At 40.1% G+C, this 22,853-nt stretch overlaps 1 protein-coding gene across 1 annotated transcript in view; it reads right to left on the reverse strand.

Annotated features, from left to right (window-relative positions):
- The window catches only part of dnah3 (dynein axonemal heavy chain 3), a 170,403-nt gene that overhangs the window by 17,887 nt on the left and 129,663 nt on the right, over positions 1-22,853 (reverse strand). Inside the window, exons 45-50 of the mRNA XM_068003063.1 lie at positions 19,907-20,050; positions 17,518-18,184; positions 14,211-14,376; positions 12,664-12,880; positions 8,460-8,642; positions 7,699-7,897 (exon numbers count right to left, since the gene is read on the reverse strand). Of these exons, the coding sequence (XP_067859164.1) occupies positions 7,699-7,897; positions 8,460-8,642; positions 12,664-12,880; positions 14,211-14,376; positions 17,518-18,184; positions 19,907-20,050 (1,576 nt within the window). The remainder of the gene's footprint in view (positions 1-7,698; positions 7,898-8,459; positions 8,643-12,663; positions 12,881-14,210; positions 14,377-17,517; positions 18,185-19,906; positions 20,051-22,853) is intronic.

Raw genomic sequence — 22,853 nt, forward strand, 5'->3', positions numbered from 1 at the left:
CTCACTCTTCCTATTAAATTTTTCTTTCATTCTTCTCACTGTCACAGACTTTCTTATTCACCTTCTCCTAGATCCTCACTACTGCCATCTACCACCAACAACCTACACATAAGATTTAATCTATTCAATTTCATCCCCGGAGCCACATCCGCTCCACTGTGTTATAATATATTATATTCCATTCGTACTATACATTTCATTATAACCTGACCCAAAATATCCTCCAGCTCACTATGAACAATGCCATGGGAGATCCACCGTGTCTATCTATAATATATTAAAAATATGATATCTGCATGCACTTTGTTGTCACATTTTTGTCACACTTTTTTGTTAACATTAGCCATTGTAAATTCTTGTCCAAATATAAAATGGAATAATAAAGTCCTAAGTCAACTGGTGTGTGTTCCTATGTAATTATGGGCTGTAGCCACTAGATGATGCTGTATCATCTTTTCTCCACAAATTTCCATCCATTTTTTTTCTCAGTAACTGAAATTTCTCATGTCCAAAGACAGTTTAAACAAAATAAAGAATTCCAAAAATTACATATTTCATAATAGCTTGATTAGATTGATCTAATAAATTGCTGTTTGGGTCTTTCAATGCCTTCAGAAAAAAATTTACTTGAAGATTTCAGCCTCACCCAAAAGCTTGGGCTTGGACTTGATATTTTTGCCTAGAGCTGTGAAGCTGTTAGTTGAAGGTAAGTACTGCAGTCTCAGCATGTACACGTAACCGGTGAAATTGTGCACACATCAGTAACAATTAAGCTAGCCAAATGATAAAATGCTTCTCTCAGCCTCCAGCATAATTTATTTGATTATTTTTTTCAAAATTTATTGAAGAAAAGTTAGATGAGAAATTTCAAAAGGTTTATTCAGGTAAAGTTTATGTTGATTTTTTTTAAAACTTTGTGTGTGTGTGTGTGTGTGTGTGTGTGTGTGTCACCATCCCATGCCTGCTTGATTCCTGCCTGCCGCCACATTAACTGTGCACTTTTAGGAACAATTGTTGTTGACTTCTCAGTATAAACAATTAAAAGAAAGGGAACTGCTGTAACCTTTTAGAATATATTACAAAATTTCCACTTTGAAATTTGGCATTATTTAAAGATTCTTTTTTTTAATCAAACATGTAACATGCTGTAAGCAATGCATTGCATATGGTAATTATTCTTTTTTTTCAGGAAAGGTACCTCAGAAAAAAGTGAAACTTGGCACAGATCTGCATGATTCTGTAGCAGTGATCACTGACCAGTTGCACAATTCATGGAACGGAATCCTTTCCTTTTATGAATGCTGATGGCTGTTTTCTGGTGCATTGATGGCTATGTGTGTGCAGTCTATGGCTCCCTGCAAACCAGGGAAGCCAGCCACTGCAGCAAGTCTCAGAGCCCTTTCATTCTGACTGCTGGTATCCATTGGGATCCATTGGGATCCAATGGGTGATTTTATAAACATTTACCCCAGCACATAATTCTCGGTAAAGAAAAAATATCAAACAATTTATATATTTCTTGGGCAGTAAAGGGCTACGCCACCAAATGCCGAGATTTATTTATTCAACTATGATATTTATTTACCTCAATGGGTAAAGAAAATATTATCTATTTATTTTCTAGGAACCAATCAAGAAAAGCATCAAAATTATTTTTAAAAGAAAGAAAGCCAGTCATTGTTATGATTTGGGCATTCTCCAGATACTTTTTCTTGTGTCTAATGCAAAATTCTCACTTCCATAGACAAGACCACGCTTCTCATGAACTGAAATTCAACCTTCATGCAAAGTAATGAGAAGTGGTGTACCCCAGATGAACAATAACTCAGATATCAAATCAGTGCATGCATTGGAAACAGTAACGGTTGGCCTCTCTGACTAGTGAATAAATAACACTGTATAGGCTACAACTACCAATCAGATTTCAAGAAGTAAAATTAAACAGAAATCATTGCGAACACAGCAGATTTCACTCGATTATGGTACCTAAGGTAACACACAGTGGGGTGGATTTTCAACCCATTACTTGGGCATAAAACTGGTGTTATGGATTGGCGGCTGGTTATAGAAATTGCCCATTTTTCATTTCTACAATGGGCGACCAATCCACAATGCCTGTTTTACACCCAGCCAGCAAGTTGAAAATTTACTCCAGTATCTCTATCGCATTTTAAATAACTTGTATCCTTGATAAATTGTGAGAAACACAAATTGATGTATTTGTTGCATGGCAGTACAGTGAAAAGGAAACTGGTGAGCTTGCAAAAAGTTCCAGTATTTATTTCTTAGTCATGTAGGCTTTGAGCTTGGAGACCTCAATCAACATCAGCATCAGGCACCTTGATTGAAATGCCTGCCACAACACACTGACACCTCCTGATGGGTCCGCAATTCTAAACAATTAGTTGTGTTTCCCAGGTTTTAAACACAATCCCCTGAGGGGAATTTACTCGAGGCTTCACCTTCTGCCGACGTAACTTTGACGTATGTTTGGTAGAAATGGGGTTTTCGCCAACGTTATGTCGGCGGAGCAGGAGATGTCCTGAGGAAATTCTTGGCGCATTACATCTTTCTGGACAGAAACAGCAAACAGCTATCTGATAATCCTTTATCCCTTAATTGGTTAATTGTCAGATCAAACAGCTTAGCTTATTTATTGCCGTCCACCATGGCTCCAGCATTCTCTTGTTAACAATAAGAAAAAGCCTCCACTTCCTGTAGCATGTCTACAGCCAAGTATTCTTACTTCAAATGTAACTAAAGGCAACAGAGAAGAACAGGAACTCAAAGTCACGCAATTTACTTAGGTATAAGCCACAGATGGTGGGAGCCCTGGACCTGAAAATGTATGCATTCCAAATGGGCTGGCTGCTGCCAGGCATGTAGTAACCAATTTAAGGTGATCACGTTTCAGACCAGACACAAACTCCCATAAAGAAAAATTAATAATATACAGATTCAAAACCAATCTCAGATCTGTCATCAGTCATTTCCTGTTGGGTTTTTCTTTGACATTAATAATCTGAGCAGGAATTGGGGGATTTACAAACAGCGGAAAATCTACAGACTCTTTTCTCAACAACTAAAATCAGGATGTGCTTATACAGATCACTTCTCCAAAGAGTATAAAGCGATAGACTAGGGTAAACACAACTTCACCGTAGAAGTTAAACACGACAGGGGTGTTCTAGACCGAGACCGCCGACGAGTGTGTATAATTGAGTCTCAAACTTGATAATCTTGGGCAAAATACTGCTGTTATCTGCACACTTCTATGGAGGACATCAATTATCTCTCACCAGGTCCCAACAGTGCAATGCATGTGATGTGGCTCAGCTGAATTTTTTTAGGAATTACTAAAATGGACAGTCATATACAATTTTTTTAAAAATTCTATTTTAAATGTTTTTACTTAAAAGATATCGAAAAAGATAATAAAACATTTAAGATAGAAAGGAGGAAGATAATTGATAAACTAATCCAGTTTAGGGAGGACAAGACCCTGGTCCGGATGGATTGCATCCGCAAATATTAAAAGAAGTTACGGAGGAGATAGCAGAGGCACTATTACATATAGATAAAAATTCACTAGAAAAGGGAATAGTGCCAGAGGACTGGCAGACTGTGATTCCTATATTTAAAAAGGGAGATAGAGCAAGACTCTTTACAATCTATATTAACGATTTGGAGGAGGGGACCGAGTGCAACATATCAAAGTTTGCAGATGATACAAAGATGGGAGGGAAAGTAGAGAGTGAGGAGGACATAAAAACCTACAAGGGGATATAGACAGGCTAGGTGAGTGGGCGGAGATTTGGCAGATGCAATACAATATTGGAAAATGTGAGGTTATGCACTTTGGCAGGAAAAATCACAGAGCAAGTTATTATCTTAATGGCGAGAAACTGGAAAGTACTGCAGTACAAAGGGATCTGGGGGTCCTAGTGCAAGAAAATCAAAAGGTTAGTATGCAGGTGCAGCAGGTGATCAAGAAGGCCAACGGAATGTTGGCTTTTATTGCTAGGGGGATAGAATATAAAAACAGGGAGGTATTGCTGCAGTTATATAAGGTATTGGTGAGACCGCACCTGGAATACTGCATACAGTTTTGGTGTCCATACTTAAGAAAAGACATACTTGCTCTCAAGGCAGTACAAAGAAGGTTCACTCAGTTAATCCCGGGGATGAGGGGGCGGACATATGAGGAGAGGTTGAGTAGATTGGGACTCTACTCATTGGAGTTCAGAAGAATGAGAGGCGATCTTATTGAAACATATAAGATTGTGAAGGGCTTGATCGGGTGGATGCGGTAAGGATGTTCCCAAGGATGGGTGAAACTAGAACGAGGGGGCATAATCTTAGAATAAGGGGCTGCTCTTTCAAAACTGAGATGAGGAGAAACTTCTTCACTCAGAGGGTAGTAGGTCTGTGGAATTTGCTGCCCCAGGAAGCTGTGGAAGCTACATCATTAAATAAATTTAAAACAGAAATAGACAGTTTCCTAGAAGTAAAGGGAATTAGGGGTTACGGGGAGCGGGCAGGAAATTGGACATGAATTTAGATTTGAGGTTAGGATCAGATCAGCCATGATCTTATTGAATGGCGGAGCAGGCTCGAGGGGCCGATTGGCCTACTCCTGCTCCTATTTCTTATGTTCTTATGTTCTAAGTCCAGGGAACTATAGACCAGTTAGCTTAACGTCAATGGTAGGAAAGATAATGAAATCTTTACTCAATGATGTAATTGAAAGACATCTAGAGAATGAAAATATAATAAAGAATAGTCAGCATGGATTACAGAAGAGAAAGTCATGCTTGACCAACTGTACTGAATTCTTTGAAGAAGTAACAGAAAGAGTAGACAAGGGCAATGTAGTGGATGTAATATATTTGGATTTTCAAAAGGCCTGCATAAGAACATAAGAAATAGGAGCAGGAGTAGGCCAATCGGCCCCTCGAGCCTGCTCCGCCATTCAATAAGATCATGGCTGATCTGATCCTAACCTCAAATCTAAATTCATGTCCAATTTCCTGCCCGCTCCCAGTAACCCCTAATTCCCTTTACTTCTAGGAAACTGTTGATTTCTGTTTTAATAAGGTACCATATTATAGACTCATGGCTAAGGACAGAGCATGTGGAGTCAGGGGACAGGTATCAGAATGGATAGCAAGTTGGCTACAAAACAGAAAAGAGAGTAGGGCTTAAGGGTAGCCGCTCAGACTGGCAAAAGGTGGGAAGTGGTGTTCCACAGAGGTCGGTGCTAGGACCACTGTTGTTCACAATTTACATTAACAATTTGGATTTGGGAATCGGAAGTACAATTTCAAAATTTGTAGACGACACCAAATGGGGAGGTGTAGTTAATACAAAGCAAGAAGTCTGTTACTATCCTCCACATTGTTTACTTCATTTCCGAGTTTCATGTGTTCTGCAAACTTTGAAATTATACCCTGTATACCCAAGTCAAGGTCGTTAGTATATATTAAAAAGAGCAGTGGTCCTAATAGTGACCCCTGGGGAACACCACTGTATACTTCCCTCCAGTCAGAAAAATAACCGTTCACCACTACTCTCTGCTTTCTGTCTCCAAGCCAATTTTGTATCCATGCTGCCTCTGTCCTTTTAATCCCATGGGCTTTAATTTGGCTAACAAGTCTATTATGGAGTACTTTATCAAACGCCGTTTGAAAGTCCATATACACAACATCAGTCACACTACCCTCATCAACCCTCTCCATTACTTCATCAAATAACTCAATTAAGTTAGTCAAACACAATTTGCCTTTAACAAATTTGTGCTGGCTTTCATTTATTAACCCATATTTTTCCAAGAGCCAATTAACTTTGTCCCGGATTATTGTCTCTAAAACTTCCCCACCACTGTCGTTAGGCTAACTGGCCTGTAATTGCCGGGTTTATCCCTCTCCCCTTTTTTGAACAGGGGTGTAACATTTGCAATCCTCCAATCCTCTGGCACCACTCCCATATCTAAAGAGGATTGGAAGATTAGAAGATGCCTTTTGAAAGTCATGTAATTTTAATATCATAAATACTGTAAGCTTAAATTGGCATAGCATACAACAAAATGATACGTTATATCCTTATCAGGAAAGGCTGAACAGGCTGGGACACTTTTCTCTAGAAAAGAGAAGGCTGAAGGATGACCTGATAGAGGCCTTTAAAATAATGACAGGGTAGATGTCGTGAAAATGTTTCCACTTGTGGAGGGGTCCAAAACTAGTGGTCATAATTATAAAATAGTCGCTAATAAATCCAATAGGTTATTCAGGAGAAACTTCTTTACCCAAAGAGTGGTAAGAATGTGGAACGCGCTACCACAAGGAGTAGTTGAGGCGATTAGCATAGATGCATTTAATGGGAAGCTAGATAAACACATGAGGGAGAAAGGAATAGAAGGGTATCCTGATTGGGTTAGATGAAGTTGGGTTAGATGAAGTAGGGAGGGAGGGGGCTCGTGTGGAACATAAACGCTGACATAGACCAGTTGGACCGAATGGCCTGTTTCTGTGCTGTAGTTACGATGTAACGCGGTGATTTCAATATCATATACTGTAAACTTAAACTGGCATAGCATACAACAAAATGATCTGTTATTGTTCCCTGGAAATTTTAAGCACATATGAAGTAGGAAAAGCATTATCTAGTGCAGTATTTTGCAAGCAAATCATTCAAAGCCCTTAGGTTTTAGATTTGGAAGCCTAATATATTTAGCACTTAATCCAGAGTACCAGTCAAGAAACCTCTGAGTAGTCAAGTATAGACCTACACCTACCACCAAGTTTGGCTATCATCACTGTAGACAACAGCGAGATCAGTTTACCTGGAAGCTGAAACACCTATTATTTTTCCTAGACATATACAGAGCTGCATTTTCCTCCATGATCCTGCCCCAAGTCGGGTGGGATAGTGGCGGAAAATGAAAACAAAATCGGGTGACGAGGCCTATCGCCGCATCTTTGGCTGCAGCTGAAGTTTCCTCCCCCTACTGCTACCGAGAAAGCTGCCCACCACCTCTTCACTGCCTGCTGTGTCTGTGCCAGCGGGGAGGCAGGGCTTAGGTTCCTGGCCGATTTTCCTTCTTGCTGCCACTGTCTCCATCAACTCTACAGACCACCTGGAGAAAGTTGACTATAGCCAGGAGTGGCAGCAAGCCTTCTATTAGGCTCAATAGAATGAGAGGGCCTAATAATGGCTTCCTCTCCACACCATAATTGGCCCAGAAACTGGGGTCCTGTCCCACCACAACACCACCAAGGAAAGGTAAATCCAGCGTATGGTCCTTCTAGGCGACAAAGATTCTTGGAAGGGATTGTTCATCTGAATTTTTCTAACGGTTGCTTCTTTCATCTTGGTGAATTAGATGTAATTTGGATTAAGTGGGTCACATCCTACACATCCCTATATGCTAAATTTTAGTGTTCAAAGGCTGCAGCTTGCAGCAGTTCATTCAGCCATCTGCAAAGCAAACTAATTCCAGGTAAAAAAGTGACCTTTCTTGTAACTAGAAGTCCTAAAAAAGTTATCCGGTTTTATGAACTGGTTCAGTGCTTCCAATCAAATCTTCCATAAGACGGTTCCTCAGGTTGCTCTGACTGCAATTATTGTTACTTTAGTGTAAAACAGTTATGTTACTAATGAGAGGGTTAAAGTAATGTTATCAATAAGTAAGTACTACACCTGATCCGGTTGGATCTGGTTTTCTTTCTGGTTTTATCCCTTTCATTACACAGATACTTTCCATCACCAGCTTTATGGGACCCGGTGGATTCTGCATAGTCTTTACAACAGTGATGTCAGCAGGCTTCAAGGTATCAAGAGCTGCTAAAGAAGCCTCTAATGCTGGCATGGCTTCTGCAAGATCTCCCTCACATTCATCCTGTGGAAACAGTCCAAAGAAATAAAATGAAACGTTACATTCAATTGAATACGTTTCTAGCACCGTGTAAAATATCTATCATGTTGCAGAAAAAAAAAGACAGACTTCACTACAACAAACTCACGAGCCTTAGTGAGTACTTCTCATTAGTAATTCATTTCTTAGAACATAATTTCAGTCCCCAATTTGCTTCCTACACCACAATAACATGTTAAGCAGATCACTTTTAATCAAGTCTGCAAAATGTTTAACTAACATCACTAAAACAAAGTTAAATTATTAAGATATAATCTACCACCTTATTTTAATAATTGGTTGATTAGTTAGTGGAGCACCCATCAATTTATCTCTCGTGTAATTGACACATCTTGACGATCCTGTGCAATATAATAGGCTAAACGCTAATTCAACTAGCGTTATGCAGTCGCAGAAATCAGGTTCTACACCAACTTTTAATTTAATGTTTCATTATTATAGCAACACCCTAGGAGATAATTTAGAAAATCCCAGTTAAGATCAACCTTGTGAAAGAATTTAGTAACACTTGATGACAGTGTTGTACCTTAATTTCTTGTGCAGCAGCTGCAGCCTCGTTAGCCACTGCTTCATCTGCTGCAACCAACTCCCTTGTGGCATCAACCTCAACCGTTTCCTCTTCAATTTTTATCATCATCTTGTCAGTCTCGGCAGAAGTCTTAATCAGCTCTGGCTGCAGGTCCGTTAGCTCCCTCTGCATTACGGACACCTAATGGCAGAGCACACTGATTGTTAATACAAGGCAACAATTGGAAAAAAACATGTAAAATGTTAATATGGTCATATATAATTGTACACCGAAACATTAAACAACAGTGATCCAATATGACGTGGAAAGAATTTACCAGTCCTTTCTTAAGAGTTCCAAGGTTTGTTTTCCTGAATAAAAATAATTAATTTTCACCGTCGCCACATCGCAGCGAACTCATGGAGCGGATTGCCCGATTGTTATAGAAGCCGCCCAATTTTCATTGATTCGGAAATGAAAATTGGGCGGGTTCTACAATAGGTGGCGATCCGCTCCATCAGTTTATCGTGCAAGTGGCGAAGGTGAAAATTACCCCCACTATCTTAAACTTACCATCACTGCTGAAATGTTCTACTTGCTGCACAGGCCAGCTAAGTTATATCTGGAACTAAATGATAATTCACACTTGTGGACATTTGAATGAAAATGAAATTTTACAATCATGCCCATCAAAACAATAATTAATATTAAGCTGGTAAAAAGCCATTCTTCAAAATCACTCTTCCTTTAATTCAAGATACCTAATGACACTTTTCTATAAGTATGGAAATACAATTCTACATAATTTTTGTTTAACTTTTCAATTTAGGAAAGAACCACATTCTTGAAATAGTTAAGAAATATAATGGCACGTCAGAAATATTTTATGTTGAGGTTTGTCATATTTTTGTAGATTTCAGATCTTATCCTTGGCCTGTATCCTTCATTGTGCATGTCGATTTGATCTACATATCTACCAGTCCATTAAACAGCTTGTGTTTTTATTTTCTCTGTCATAACATCAGTGTGTGCGCAATAGAGCATTACATCACATGTCACAACACATGATCATGTGATATCCGATTATAATCACCATTGAAACACCATAGTGAAACATCACCAAATCTACAACTTTCAGATTAAAAGTGAATCCATACCACGCCAAAAACATCCCTGCTGGAAGAAAAGAAAAACAAAATTCTCCAAATGAATTGCTTAAAAACAAATCTATGAGCAAATCTCAGAAACCGCCCTTACAATTTTCCATAGATGAGAAGTGTAACAATGACACAATGTGCTGTGAAGCAACATACAGGTCCGGAACGGGAAACCCGGAAGCATGCGTAAGTACCTTCAATTAGGCTGCGATCGCGTGCGGAGCACCCCGCTTTCACTGGGCGCGTTACCCACGCACCCAGTCGACCCCCCACTGCCAACCCGCCTCCCTCCTAATATCGGGCCCATAGTGTTGGTTCTGTGTTAAAATGTGAAAACAGATGGGACAGAACTTCAAACCCGTTAGGATTTTACATAGAGCTGAGAAAGGTTATCAAGATCAAATAGGGTTCACCAACCGTAAAAATATAAGGGTAGAGTTTCCGCTTTGGGCGCAATTGGCAAATTGGGCCCAAATTTCGCTTGAAATTTCACTGGTTAGGTTACTGTTCAAGTTTCCGCTAAAATGCTTTTGCATAATCAGAAATGTATTTGCATTATCACAAACATAAAATCTTCCATGAACCAGTACAATTGGGCAGCGTAAGAGAACGTAATTGTTTATTTTCTTTTCTTTGCATTAAAAAATATTAATTGATGTATTTAAGAGTGGTAACCTGGTGCAACTTTATTAATACAGCTGAAAATGGGTTCATCACAAAAGATAAGCATTTTTAATAAGAGAGCCCAGTCCTCCGCCTGTGAGTAATCTGATTTTAAATCACTGAAAATGACTTAATAAAACTATACTGGACTATTTCTTAGTTTCATTGGTGTACACTAGTCAGTTTCTTAGTAAATTAAATATTTTTTTATATATAAATATATTTAAAACATGCCTACGTGCCTAAGAAAACAAGCTTAGTTTGAAGACTCTCCTCGAACGGCCGCAAACGGGCGCAATCGGCGGAAACTCGCTACCATCGTCACTTAGATCTGGGGGCGTGGCCATTTTTGTGGGCGGGGCTGGCTTCAGGAGCAATGATTACTGAACCAGTGTTAAAGATTGCGGAAACTCAATTTACGCTTGATGTAACTTACGCTTGGTTTTTCTCGATCTTTTGGGCTGGTTCAGTTGGATTGCGCTGATAAAACCAGTGCAATCTAGCGGAAACTCTACCCCATACTCTTTTGTATAAATGTTGTGACTTAATTGTTTGTCATAAATTTCTAGACAATTAAATAGTTTTAAAATTAGCCACCACATTATCAAACTCTGCTTCTGCTACCAGTTATTTCCACTTCTCCACCGATGGAGGAGGTTCCAGTGACTTTTAGGCTGCTGTTGCGCATCTACTAGCAACCAGTTACAGAATATAATTGGAAGAGGCAACAGTTGAAAACAAAGGAGGACACATTTCAGATGCTCTGGTGTGGAAGGTGGAGTCATCAGAGCACATGCGAAAGAGTTGGAGAAGCTGGGAGAAAGGAATGAAGCCCTGACAGGAGCTATGTCCGGAGGAAGTATAATCCATGTGTTTGTGGGAGCTAGTGAGCTTGTAATTGATGTCCAAGGAAAGCCCATCCCAGGAGACAGAGAGAAAGAGGAGCTCACAAAGGGAAGGGAAGAGTCAGAGATGGACCACGTAAAGATGAGAAATGGGTGGAAATTTGAAGCATAATTAATAAAGCATAGTTTGCCATCTCTTGTACTTTTTAAGAACATTACAGGTCATTCTACCCTTACTTCCTCTCTCGTGTGTGTTCCTTTTCTTTGTGTGTTCCTATGTGAATGCTGTTTGTTTTTCAAGTTCTGATGAAGGGTTACACCTAGAACATCAGCTTGTTTGTTCTCTACACGGATGCTGATTGACGTGCTATGTGTTTCCAGCATTTTCTGTTTCTGTTTCATTTTTGCTTTTATGGCCCAGAATTTGCTGGAGCGTGCCCTGTAAGTTCGACTTTTATCGTCAGCCTTCAGCTCAAATTTTTTTTGTGCTGGAAATGTGAGGGCAAAGGGGCATCTGGGACCTTGGTGAATGAAACTGAGGAATGACGGCAAAGAAAATAGGGTGAAATAGAGTCAAATCAGGTACAGAAAGAGAAATAACGAGAGGGAAAGACAGAACGGATTAAGAAAGAGAGAAAAAAAGAAACAGAAAGGAAATGTAAGAAAAAAATTTAAAAGATTTTAAATTTTAAAAATCTCTAACAACAATTTACTACCTGCAGGAATGACACTCCACAGCTTCAACTATTCCCTTTCTAGGCCGGAGAGGTTGAGTGGCATTGCAGGAACATCGATCTCATCATTAATAAGGTGCTTACGCTGTTAAGTACCAGCCCTAACTTTCTGTGGCGAGTTTAATTGCCAATTAATGTGCAAATGCAGCAATTTCTTGAAACTCACGGGGAGGTTGAGGGCGAGTTGCTGTTTTTGCGAGGCTAACCGCAGAGCAGCACAAATCGTCCAGCAACTTGTGGTGATTCGCAATTCACGGAGTATCTCCTCCTCGCCATGTTGCTAGACGATTTACACATTATTAACGGCGTGCGCATTAAACTCACCGTTATTTGGCAGCAATTCTGGCCCATTGGGTTTAGTGAGGTGTTAGGGACAATATGTTGATCTCGCGCGGCTGGCAGGAACCCCACTTGTTAATTTGATAAGACACCAGTGGCCTGGAAGACCCAATAAAAATAGCCTCAGCACCTTACTAACCCCAATATAAAAGCATTTCAAGTCAAACCTACATAGATCTAAAAAAGTGCCAAGGGGATTAAGAGGTTTCACACCACACTGGAGTTATACACCATTTGATGTTAAATTCAGGTTCCTTAGTTATATTTTCTCATCGCTGCAAAGTGGAAACCACTTCATAGTGGCATTTAACTTGCAGAATAAACGCACCCCTAGTGTACCAGAAGGATGAGCATTAATGGTCTTTTCTCTGCCTTTTTTATGTTCTTCTTAAGAACTTATTTATCTGCAGGAAATAATTCACAGGTCAGTATAAATAAAATAATCAGAAATGGGAGGATAAGACCAAGTAGTCAGAAAACTCACTTGTGAAGATGCAAAGTCTAGCTTCTCTAGACCAACAAGATAACGGTTTCTCATCAGATCAACTTCATGCCTCTTGCTATTAAGCAGAACTTTGAAGGTCAGGATTAACTCCAGGTAGGACGTAGGTGTCACATAGTTATACCTCCGCAACGTTGAGAAATATTTAGTTGAAAGGACTCTTGCACTCTCTTGGAAATACTTGCACAGTGCAACAACTCTGCAAAAACATGGACAACCTCAAAATTCTCATTTACAATAGTATTTTTGTCGGTTTCACATTACATGTATTTATAATTAATGAAGTATTTTACACACAAACAATATTATATGGCTACTATATTACCACATAGTTGTTTGGTTAACCAATGTTCACCATTTTCTTTACCCAAAGATTAATAAGAATGTGGAATGCGCTACCACAAGGAGTAGATAAATCAAAATGCTGTCTGGATTGAAAGAAAGTTGGTAATAAAGTCTATACAGTTGTCCCCATTTATTTGCAACTCGCTTAATTGATATTTCCATATTAATGCAAACATTTCTAAAGTCTCATTTTTCCCTCTATACTTCCAACTGTGAAAGGCTCAATTTATTGCAATTTCATTTATTGCAAATCCCACTTATATGCAGGAATCCCACTTTTGACGAGACTCGTCACCTTTGAACCTGAGGCTTTCTCCTCTCAATCTGACTGGGTTTGGTGGTCAACTTGCCTAAGAACCGGTTTGACCTGGTTTCCACCTGTTTGTTAATGTTGTATGGGTGAGGAATGAAAGTTGAACTTCCAGTTGGCTCAAAAAGGCGCCATGACTTGTCGATATTTTGAACAGTTTGAAGGAATTGAGGATTCAAAAGCTAGTCACACAGAAGCATGGCATTTCTGAATCTCAGGTTTCTAGAATTCTGAAAAGAAAAGCAAAAGTCTTGAAGGACTGGGGGAAAAAAATGAGAACCAGGATAGGAAACGGAAGTATGAAAGTAAGATTGCCTTGTTGATGAAGAGCTGCTTAGGTAGTTTAATCATTTCTTCTCTGAAAGACTCGGAAACAGAGGCTGCAGAGGATGTAAATGAATTTGTGCCAGAGCTGGAAATTCCCAAAGTTAGAGAGGTAGTTTCTGTACTGTGTTCTGCATCAATTCATCGAGTCAAAAGATAGTGAAATGTTTGATCAATTTTAGGTACTGGAAGGAAAAGTGCCGAGGTTTATGACATGATCTCCATCAAAAAGAATCACAGAATTTTTTGCAGCATAAAAAAACTCACAAAACATGAGTATCTTGCTTTAATTTTTATGTTATACTGTATTCACCCTTGTTGTAAGATGTATGAAATTTAGGCAAGTAACGGTTATTATGCACCAGACTAGCCTTGATTTTTGTTGCTTTTGTTGCTTCCCGCTTTATAAAAATCCCATTTTATCACAATTTGCGAGGTTGTCCCGCGATTAAGCAGGTTCCACTGTATAGTTGCAAGCATTTTTTTTACAATTGTAAACAGTATAGAAATGTGTTGCTACAGTGAAACTAAACATGCCTTGCAGACTTACTCTTTCCTGACTTCATAGTCCAATTCTACATCTTCCAAAAATTTGTGTGCCACCATTTCTAAAGCATCTCTTGGCCAAACTTGGAACCAATCAATGGTACAGCAATTTATAAGTGATGGGAACATTCGCAAACGATTCCGAAAGGCATCTCCGATTGGACTCATGACTGTAAAACAAAATATTCTATAAGGTATTTCAGGAAAAGCACGATAAAAACAACTGCTGGACTAAGATCTTGTGCTGCAAAAAATAACCTCTCATCTATGTTGCAAAAATAACTCATTTTGAATCAGATTACCGATTTGCCCACATTGTTAAATCCATATTTGAAAGCCAAAAGATTTACTGTGAGGGGGAAAGGGTCAGTTTTAAACTTGCAGAGTCAGAGGTTCTCTACTTATTCCATCAAATGGATGAGCAGTCCAGTACACATATATAACTTTCCTTATTTAGTCAATTTGTTCATGGAAAGATGCTTGGTTAAATAAAGTACTGCAGCTAAAATCTAACACTACATTTTAATTTTGCCGTACATTTTTGGTACTGGTGCCTGGGTTGAGGGACCGGGGTATGCTGCAAGCTTTGCACTTATTAGGAACAGTCAAAACCTGGTGTATCTTCCAGGGTCAACCTAATTATGTATTCAGCATGAATAACAAGCCTGCATTGGGTAGGCTGCTAGGAGCTCTTTCTAAGGTGAGCTGGAAATCTGGCGTAGCAGTAGCTCTTAAAGGGCTGCAGTTGCAAATTAAAGGTGAGCCTATTTCTTTCTGCAGGAAAAAAATCATTACTGTTCCTTATCTGCAGAGCCCTGGAATTTAGACACCACAGGGCCTGAATTTAAAGGCAGGCTGCAATCTGATCTTGAACATTTTATGTAGTTATTTGAGCATATGCAAAACACCATGCAAGATCTGGTGGCGGTTGTGCAGGGGTCCACTACCCATATATGTGTGGTCATGAATTACCACTTTTCTGACATGCAGTCCACCATCTGAGAACTCCAGAGGCATTTACAACACTGTTGCCAATGGCAGAGATGCTTCACCCAGTGAAGGTATCTCTTGTGAATACTGTTGCTAAGGAGGCCTTGGGCTCCAACCTCCAAGAGGCTCTCTTGTCTAGCTTCAGCATACTCAGGAATTGGATAGATACATTATGCAGTGCTTCACAAACTTCATTGTGTCAGCCTTGGCTCAGTGGCAGCACACACGCCTATGAGTCAGGGGGTTATGGGTTCAAGCCCACTCCAGAGACTTCAGCACATAATCTAGGCTGGCATTACAGTGCAGTACTGAAGGAGTGCTGCACTGTTGCAGGTGCCATCTTTCAGATGAGACATTAAACTGAGGCCCAAAGTGCCCACTCAGGTAAATGTAAAAGATCCCATGGTACTATTCGAAGAACAATGTCCTGGCCAACATCAACATCCCTCAACCAACATTACTAAAACAGATATTCTGGTCATTTATCTATTTGCTGTTTGTGGGACCCTGCTGCGCACAAGTCGGCTGCCACGTTTTGCTATTACAACAGTGACTACACTGTGGTAGCTTGGGATGTGCCTGATGCATAAAAGTCAGGGATGTGCTCACCTACACTGCCACTAGCACCAGTAGTCCCCGTCGACCTCTGTAGGTCAGAATCCAGCAGACAGCACATCCCTAATGGAGGAGAGCACGTGAAGGCAGTTGTACTCAGTCATTCCCAATTAGATGTGCCTAGGTCTGTATACATGGCTGCATGGGGAAGGGTAAATAAAGGCAATCCACCCGTGCTGCAAGTGAACCTACCATCCTTCCTGTCATGCTTACTTTCCTCTTCCAAAAAGCTCCAACAGAGAGGAACACCCACAGCAATTCCCATATTCTGATTTTTGATTGTATGAATCAAAGATTTTGCAAACAAAACTGTAGCCAAATAGATTCTGCCAACAAAAATGCAGCAGAAAAATCCAATAATCAAAAATCCAGCTGGAAAAATCCAAAGAATAAATGACACATTAAAAAATGTACCTATCGATTCAAGCTTTAACATCTAACTTTCTCAAAGATCTCAAAAGACCAGAACATACCTGACTTACATCACCCATTTTATACGGACAAGTGGAGTACACAACACATTTTCTGCAAGAAAATCAGGAACTGCACAGCCTCATTTAAATACCGTTTTGATTGATTTACTGAAATGAAACTCTTGCACATTACGCTGAGCTGAAAGACCAGCTGGGGGTTTAGATGCTGAGCAATTTGGCTTTTACTGCAGATGATTAGACATGCCAAGTCTTGCTATATTCAGCAGTTGATGTTCTCAAGGAAAAAAAATAACCAGGATTTTATTTCTTATAGATGTGACCTGATTGTCACTGCATGTGGCATCACTTTTTGAAAGAATAACATCATAAATTCTTAGATGCTGATTTATTCAGCTGTTCGCAATCCATGCTATCATGGTAGAATTTATCATGTCAAGTTCACCATGCTGCTGTGCCCAATCATAGTAAGCTCATTACTTCATGTTTTTGAACAGAGATGATCAACTTGAAAACAAGCAAAATCTATATGAGTAAGGAGAGACTGGGAACAATAAAAACATATTTCACACTTGTATGCCCAGCCCCATTTCAAGGCAATACAACTTCTCTTTTTTGAGTTAATTCTAGATTCTGCTTGGACTCTGTTGCTCTGAATTAAGTCTAAAATGTCTACCATTTACGTGGATATCAATAAATCAGGAAGCTGGACTGTATAATATCAAATTTCAAGCATAATGTATGTACGAAGTATAGAATTCATCCAAATGCATATTATTGTCTATACTAACAAAAGGAACAGTGAAATGGTCTGATAACAATCATGCAGCAGGACAGGGTTATTCATTCCAATTAACAGCACCTGCCAAAATGATGTTAGATTGATCTGAGCCAGATTCAAATTGGAACTGAATCCTCTCTGTGATAGCAGCAGTTTTAATTCTGAACTGATCTGAATTATCAACTTACACCACATCGTATATCTTGACTGAATTAATGTAAAATTCAGGCCCAATTGAGATTTATAGCCATAATGCAAAGGCTTCACCTCTATATTTCACCTCTAATATTTTGGAAGCATTATTTTAATAGTTGGCAAGATCGGCAGTAAGCAAATGGATAGAAAGAAAGAAAAAGAAAAAGGAAGAAAAAAAAAAGACTTGAATTTATATAGCGCCTTTTTACGGACCTAAGGATGTCCCAAAGTACTTTACAGCCAATGAAGTACATTTAAAAGTGTAATCACTGTTGTAATGTAGGAATATGAGATCTTACCTAATACAATATGCAGGTTAGCTTTGACTTTTTCGATAAAGTAATTATACAACGACAGTGGGGTGGACTCAATTCTCTTTCCATCTATCCTGGCCACACCTTGCATCTTTTCAAGGAGTTCAGCTTTCTCATCTGCTGGGAAGATATTGGGTACATCTCCTGTGTTCAGTAACATATTGATGTCTTCCACAAATGACTCATCTTTAATTTGGCTATCATTGAACATAAAGACAGTCTGTTTGCTTTCAACTCCAGTCTTGATCATTATTCGTTTAACATCATCTCTCCATTCAGACTTGCCATAGTTCTTTGTAATTTCAATTTGGAAGAGATTAAATTCATTCATGAAAGTGGACAGTTTTGTAGCACTCTGCCTGCCACTCCCACCAACACCAACCAGAAGCAAGTGGCCATTGTCCTGCTTTAGCACGCGGCATATTCTTGAGATGTGCTCTATCGCAAACCTGAACATGACCAGGGACATTGGAGCTTTACTGACATTGTTATACTCTGACAGATAGTATTCCATGATTGATGTAAGTTGTTTTAAGTCTACAATCTCATCGTAAGCCTTTACGTTAGCCTCTGGCTTTAGATAATCTCCGAAAAACAGACTGCGAATATTGTCATCAGTAACTTTTCCCGATGGAGTCAAATGGCTCAAAACCTGCAGGACATGGATGGAAACAGATTGTATGAGTGTTTCGTTTTTTTTTAAAACAATTGAAAGTTGAACAAAAAGTCACCTTCTGGTCCAATGAATAAATGTACTTTGTGGTGTGGCATTGAGGCATAACCCCAGAAAAGTCATGGGTTTTATCCTTGTTTGTGCCAAATTAACTTAATTTAGTAGAATGACAACTGGGCTCAGTATTCCCAAGACAAAGAGCAAGAAAAAAAAATCAAACCGTTCCTGCTCACTATCCAGGAATCCCTGCTGGAAATGCATGCGTGTGGATGTTGGGTGAGGATGTGTTCTGATTTAGTTGTGAAGGTTCTACAGTCAAATGACCCTACTCATTGTCTTGGCTAAGTGGGATACCAGGGGTCCTCTGCTGCCTGTGGAACTCTGATTTTATGTGAAAGAGAATAAGGGGGCAGAAGTCAAGAGAGAAAATTGGAGGACAAGAAAAAAAATTAAGACCTGAAATTACATATTGAGATAACATTGTACGGCGCTTGATGCATTTGTTCGAAATTCCTCTTCAATATTTTAAACGGAGGCGACGACTCAGTTATAGGTTAACACCTCCACTGAAATAGTGGAGAGTAATTTGGGGCGAATGCTTTAATCGTTCATAGGATAGTATACCGTGGCATAATTTCAAGGCTAAAACTTAAACAATAATTTAGTAAATGATACATAGATCAAGTCACTGAAAAGCATAAGACAGCTTTGGCGGAATTCGCTAAAAACACAGACAGTCGCAGCATTCTTCTCTTGCAGTCCCAGTCATATTTTTCGTTTACCGACATGTTAATTGTAAGCAGCAGCACATTTTCAAAGTGCTAGTGTTCTGCCTCTCTCAGTTCACCTAAGAGTGAAGGATGTTTCCAGCTGATTATTATACCACCTGGCCATACAACTGGGCATATGCTCTGCTCATTGGTACTGTTTAAAATGAAGAGTTTGAATTAAAAATCCCAATGAGTAGGGTGGAACTGAGTGTCTGTTCAGCTGGTTACTGTAACAACTGCTTATACAGTGCTGCTCAACTCACCACCACTTCCATCCAGGCTCTAACGTTAAATAGCTTGAAACTTCTTTCACTCTTAGGTGGCCTGTGAGAGGCAGAACACCAACACTTAAACACATGCTGCTGATTAAAGTGCCAGTGAGGGATAAAACTGGAAGGAAAAGTTTCAGGTAAGAATGGCCTGATTTTTTGCAGGAAGTTGCACTCTGACAAATCATTTGCCCTAACGATGGGACCCCCTCGGATCTCCTCATACCACACAGAATGAATTGGCCTAGAGAAGTGGCAGAAGACCTACTGCTAGGCTTTTGTCAATGTTGTTCTAGAGGCTGCGTCCAGGAAGTAATTAATGCTTAGCCCGATGGTAAAGCCAAGATCAGGAACTCAACATGTTGGGGAACTGTGGACACAAAACTACTTGCTATTGTTGCACAGCAGAAGATGCTGAGGTGCTGAACTGCTCAATACGATGTTATGAATCAAACAAGCAGCTTTTCATTGTGATTTAGCGGGCAGTACAGCATTCACAAAACTATACCATTAAAAATGCAATTATTATGAGCTTAAGGAGTGGTGAATGCATAGCAGCTTGGAGATGAACACTTGCTTGCTCTTTGTTTAGTATCACAAGTACTACCAGAGCAATTTTAAACATCCAGGAGAAAAACATCACAAATAGCACCAGCAATTACCTTATTAACAGATTGCTTGAAGAAACTTGATGTGGTTTGTTTAATTATCCGGAAGAATGTCTGTCTGTCATCATCCGCAATCAATCTGTCATAAAAGACTCTGTAAACTTCATGAATCCAAAGACGAATCAGTTTTTCCCCATCCTGGCAGAGAAAATCATTCACAGCACGTAACTAATGCATTTCACTAATGTGCTATCTTGGCTTCTTTGTATACAAAAGAAATAGTTTCAGGAAAAAGCTTCATTATTGAAAGACAGTCGCATAGCAGGCAAGTGCTGCCAATGTGATGTACTTAACATCTTGTGTATCCCACAACTATCATGTTTGTGGGGCTCCAATCTTTGCAGAATAAATGCTTGTTAAAGGACTCATGGAATCATAGAAATCATAGAATCATAGAAAATTTACAGCACAGAAGGAGGCCATTCGGCCCATCGTGTCTGCGCTGGCCGAAAATGAGCCACCCAGCCTAAACCCATTTTCCAGCACTTGGTCTGTAGCCTTGTAGGTTACGGCACTTCAGGTGCACATCCAGGTACTTTTTTAAATGAGTTAAGGGTTTCTGCCTCTACCACCCTCTCAGGCAGTGAGTTCCAGACCCCCACCACCCTCTGGGTGAAAATTTTTTTCCTCAGCTCCCCTCTAATCCTTCTATCAATTACTTTAAATCTATGCCCCCTGGGTTATTGACCTCTCTGCTAAGGGAAATAGGTCCTTCCTATCCACTCTATCTAGGCCCCTCATAATTTTGTACACCTCAATTAAATCACCCGTCAGCCTTCTCTGTTCCAAAGAGAACAACCCCAGCCTATCCAATCTTTCCTCATAGCTAAAATTCTCCAGCCCTGGCAACATCCTCGTAAATCTCCTCTGTACCCTTTCTAGTGCAATTACATCCTTCCTGTAATGTGGTGACCAGAACTGTACACAGTACTCAAGCTGTGGCCTAACCAGTGTCTTATACAGTTCCAGCATAACCTCCCTGCTCTTATATTCTATGCCTCGGCTAATGAAGGAAAGTATTCCATATGCCTTCTTAACCAACTTATCTACCTGTCCTGCTATCTTCAGAGATCTGTGGACATGCATTCCAAGGTCCCTCACTTCCTCTACACCTTTCAGTATCCTTCCATTTATTGTGTACTCCCTTGCCTTGTTTGCCCTCCCCAAATGCATTACCTCACACTTCTCCGGATTGAATTCCATTTGCCACTTTTCTGCCCACCTGACCAGTCCATTGATATCTTTCTGCAGTCTACAGCTTTCCTCCTCACTATCAACCACACAGCCAATTTTTGTATCATCTGCAAACTTCTTAATCTTGCTCCCTACATTTAAGTCCAAATCATTAATGTATATCACAAAAATCAACGGACCTAGTACTGAGCCCTGTGGAACCCCATTGGAAACAGCCTTCCAGTCACAAAACACCCATCGACACCCCCTTTGCTTCCTGCCACTGAGCTAATCTTGGATCCAACTTGCCACTCTCCCTTGGATCCCATGGGCTTGTACTTTTTTGACCAGTCTGCCATGTGGGACCTTGTCAACAGCCTTGCTAAAATCCATGTAGACTACATAACATGCACTACCCTTATCGACCCGCCTTGTTACCTTTGTAAAGCGCAGGAACAAACATTTCCTCAAAGCAGACATGCTCTTCTAGCACCAGATAGAAAGTATTCATGACACTGAGTTCACTGCATGCTATTCATTGTCATGCAGTTTACAGCGTAATTGGAGGCGGTGTTTTACTTTAAACGAAGTCCCCGCTGAGTTTGCCTGAGACTGTACTAAATACTAGGCCTACACTACAAAGAAATCAAGTGACCATTCCTGAGAGACCTCCTATCCACTGTCATAAAAGCACATTCTCTTTGAGGACAGGTTGGGCTCCTCAGTTTTGTTTCAAAGCTCTTCAATTAATTCTACCAAGGTAGGAAGCTCTTAAGCATGAAAACAGTGGCATACATAAAGAGTGATATACTTTGTATGGCATTACCTCAGCCTATAATTAAGAATTCTTCCTTCTCAAATATGCTACTGGTCTATTTTGATTAGGATCATGAAAGTTTTTTTGCACCTTTTAATTTGGAATTCTGTAGATATACAATGGTGGTTCAGTTATGGTACAATCTCCAGTGGTTTAAGTAACCACCGTTATGTACTGAGTTCAGCTATTGACACTGTTGTGTGAAGTAAAGGACGTTATACAGTTAGCAAAAATACATCAGCCATCATCAAATAGTTGGTCATGGAGGCTGTTGCATGGATGTTGAAGGCTTTGGTTTAGGGTACTATGCTTCTTGTGACGTAGAACAGTGCTGCTGGGAAAGGAAACAAATCGGAGAAGGTGAAGAAGATTCTCATCTCCCCTTTCTCCATGTGGACCAGTGTGCTCCAGGGTGGGGTGCAAGGAATGTAGTCCCTGGAGGTTTGGGAGTTTGACTGACAGGAAGAGGACCAGACAGCAAGATGTTTGGCCAGCTACAGGTACAGTCTGCATATTATTTTTTTGGATTAGAAAATGTTCTATAGACACTGTGGGGCTGATTTTTGTCTTTGCTGCCTGGGTGGTAATCTGGCAGGGTGGATTGTGCTCCCTTTACAGAATCCACCTGATTTTCATTCCATTAAAATCAATGGAATGAAAATCAGGTGGGCTTTATAAAAGGATGGGCAATCAACCCCGCCAGATTACCGCCCAGGTGATGAAGAAAAAAATCTACCAGTGTTTGTATGTGTTGGGTGTGTGAGTGTGTGTTGGTGTGTGTGTGTGTTGGTGTGTGTGTGTGTGTGTGTGTGTGTGCTGGGGTGAGTGTGTGTGTTGGGCTGAGTGCGTGTGCGTGCGTGTTGGGCTGAGTGCGTGTGCGTGCGTGTTGGGCTGAGTGCGTGTGCGTGCGTGTTGGGCTGAGTGCGCGCGTGCGTGTTGGGCTGAGTGTGT

This window comes from Heptranchias perlo, chromosome 22 (genome assembly GCF_035084215.1).
Source record: "Heptranchias perlo isolate sHepPer1 chromosome 22, sHepPer1.hap1, whole genome shotgun sequence".
In the NCBI taxonomy this organism is placed as follows: domain Eukaryota; kingdom Metazoa; phylum Chordata; class Chondrichthyes; order Hexanchiformes; family Hexanchidae; genus Heptranchias; species Heptranchias perlo.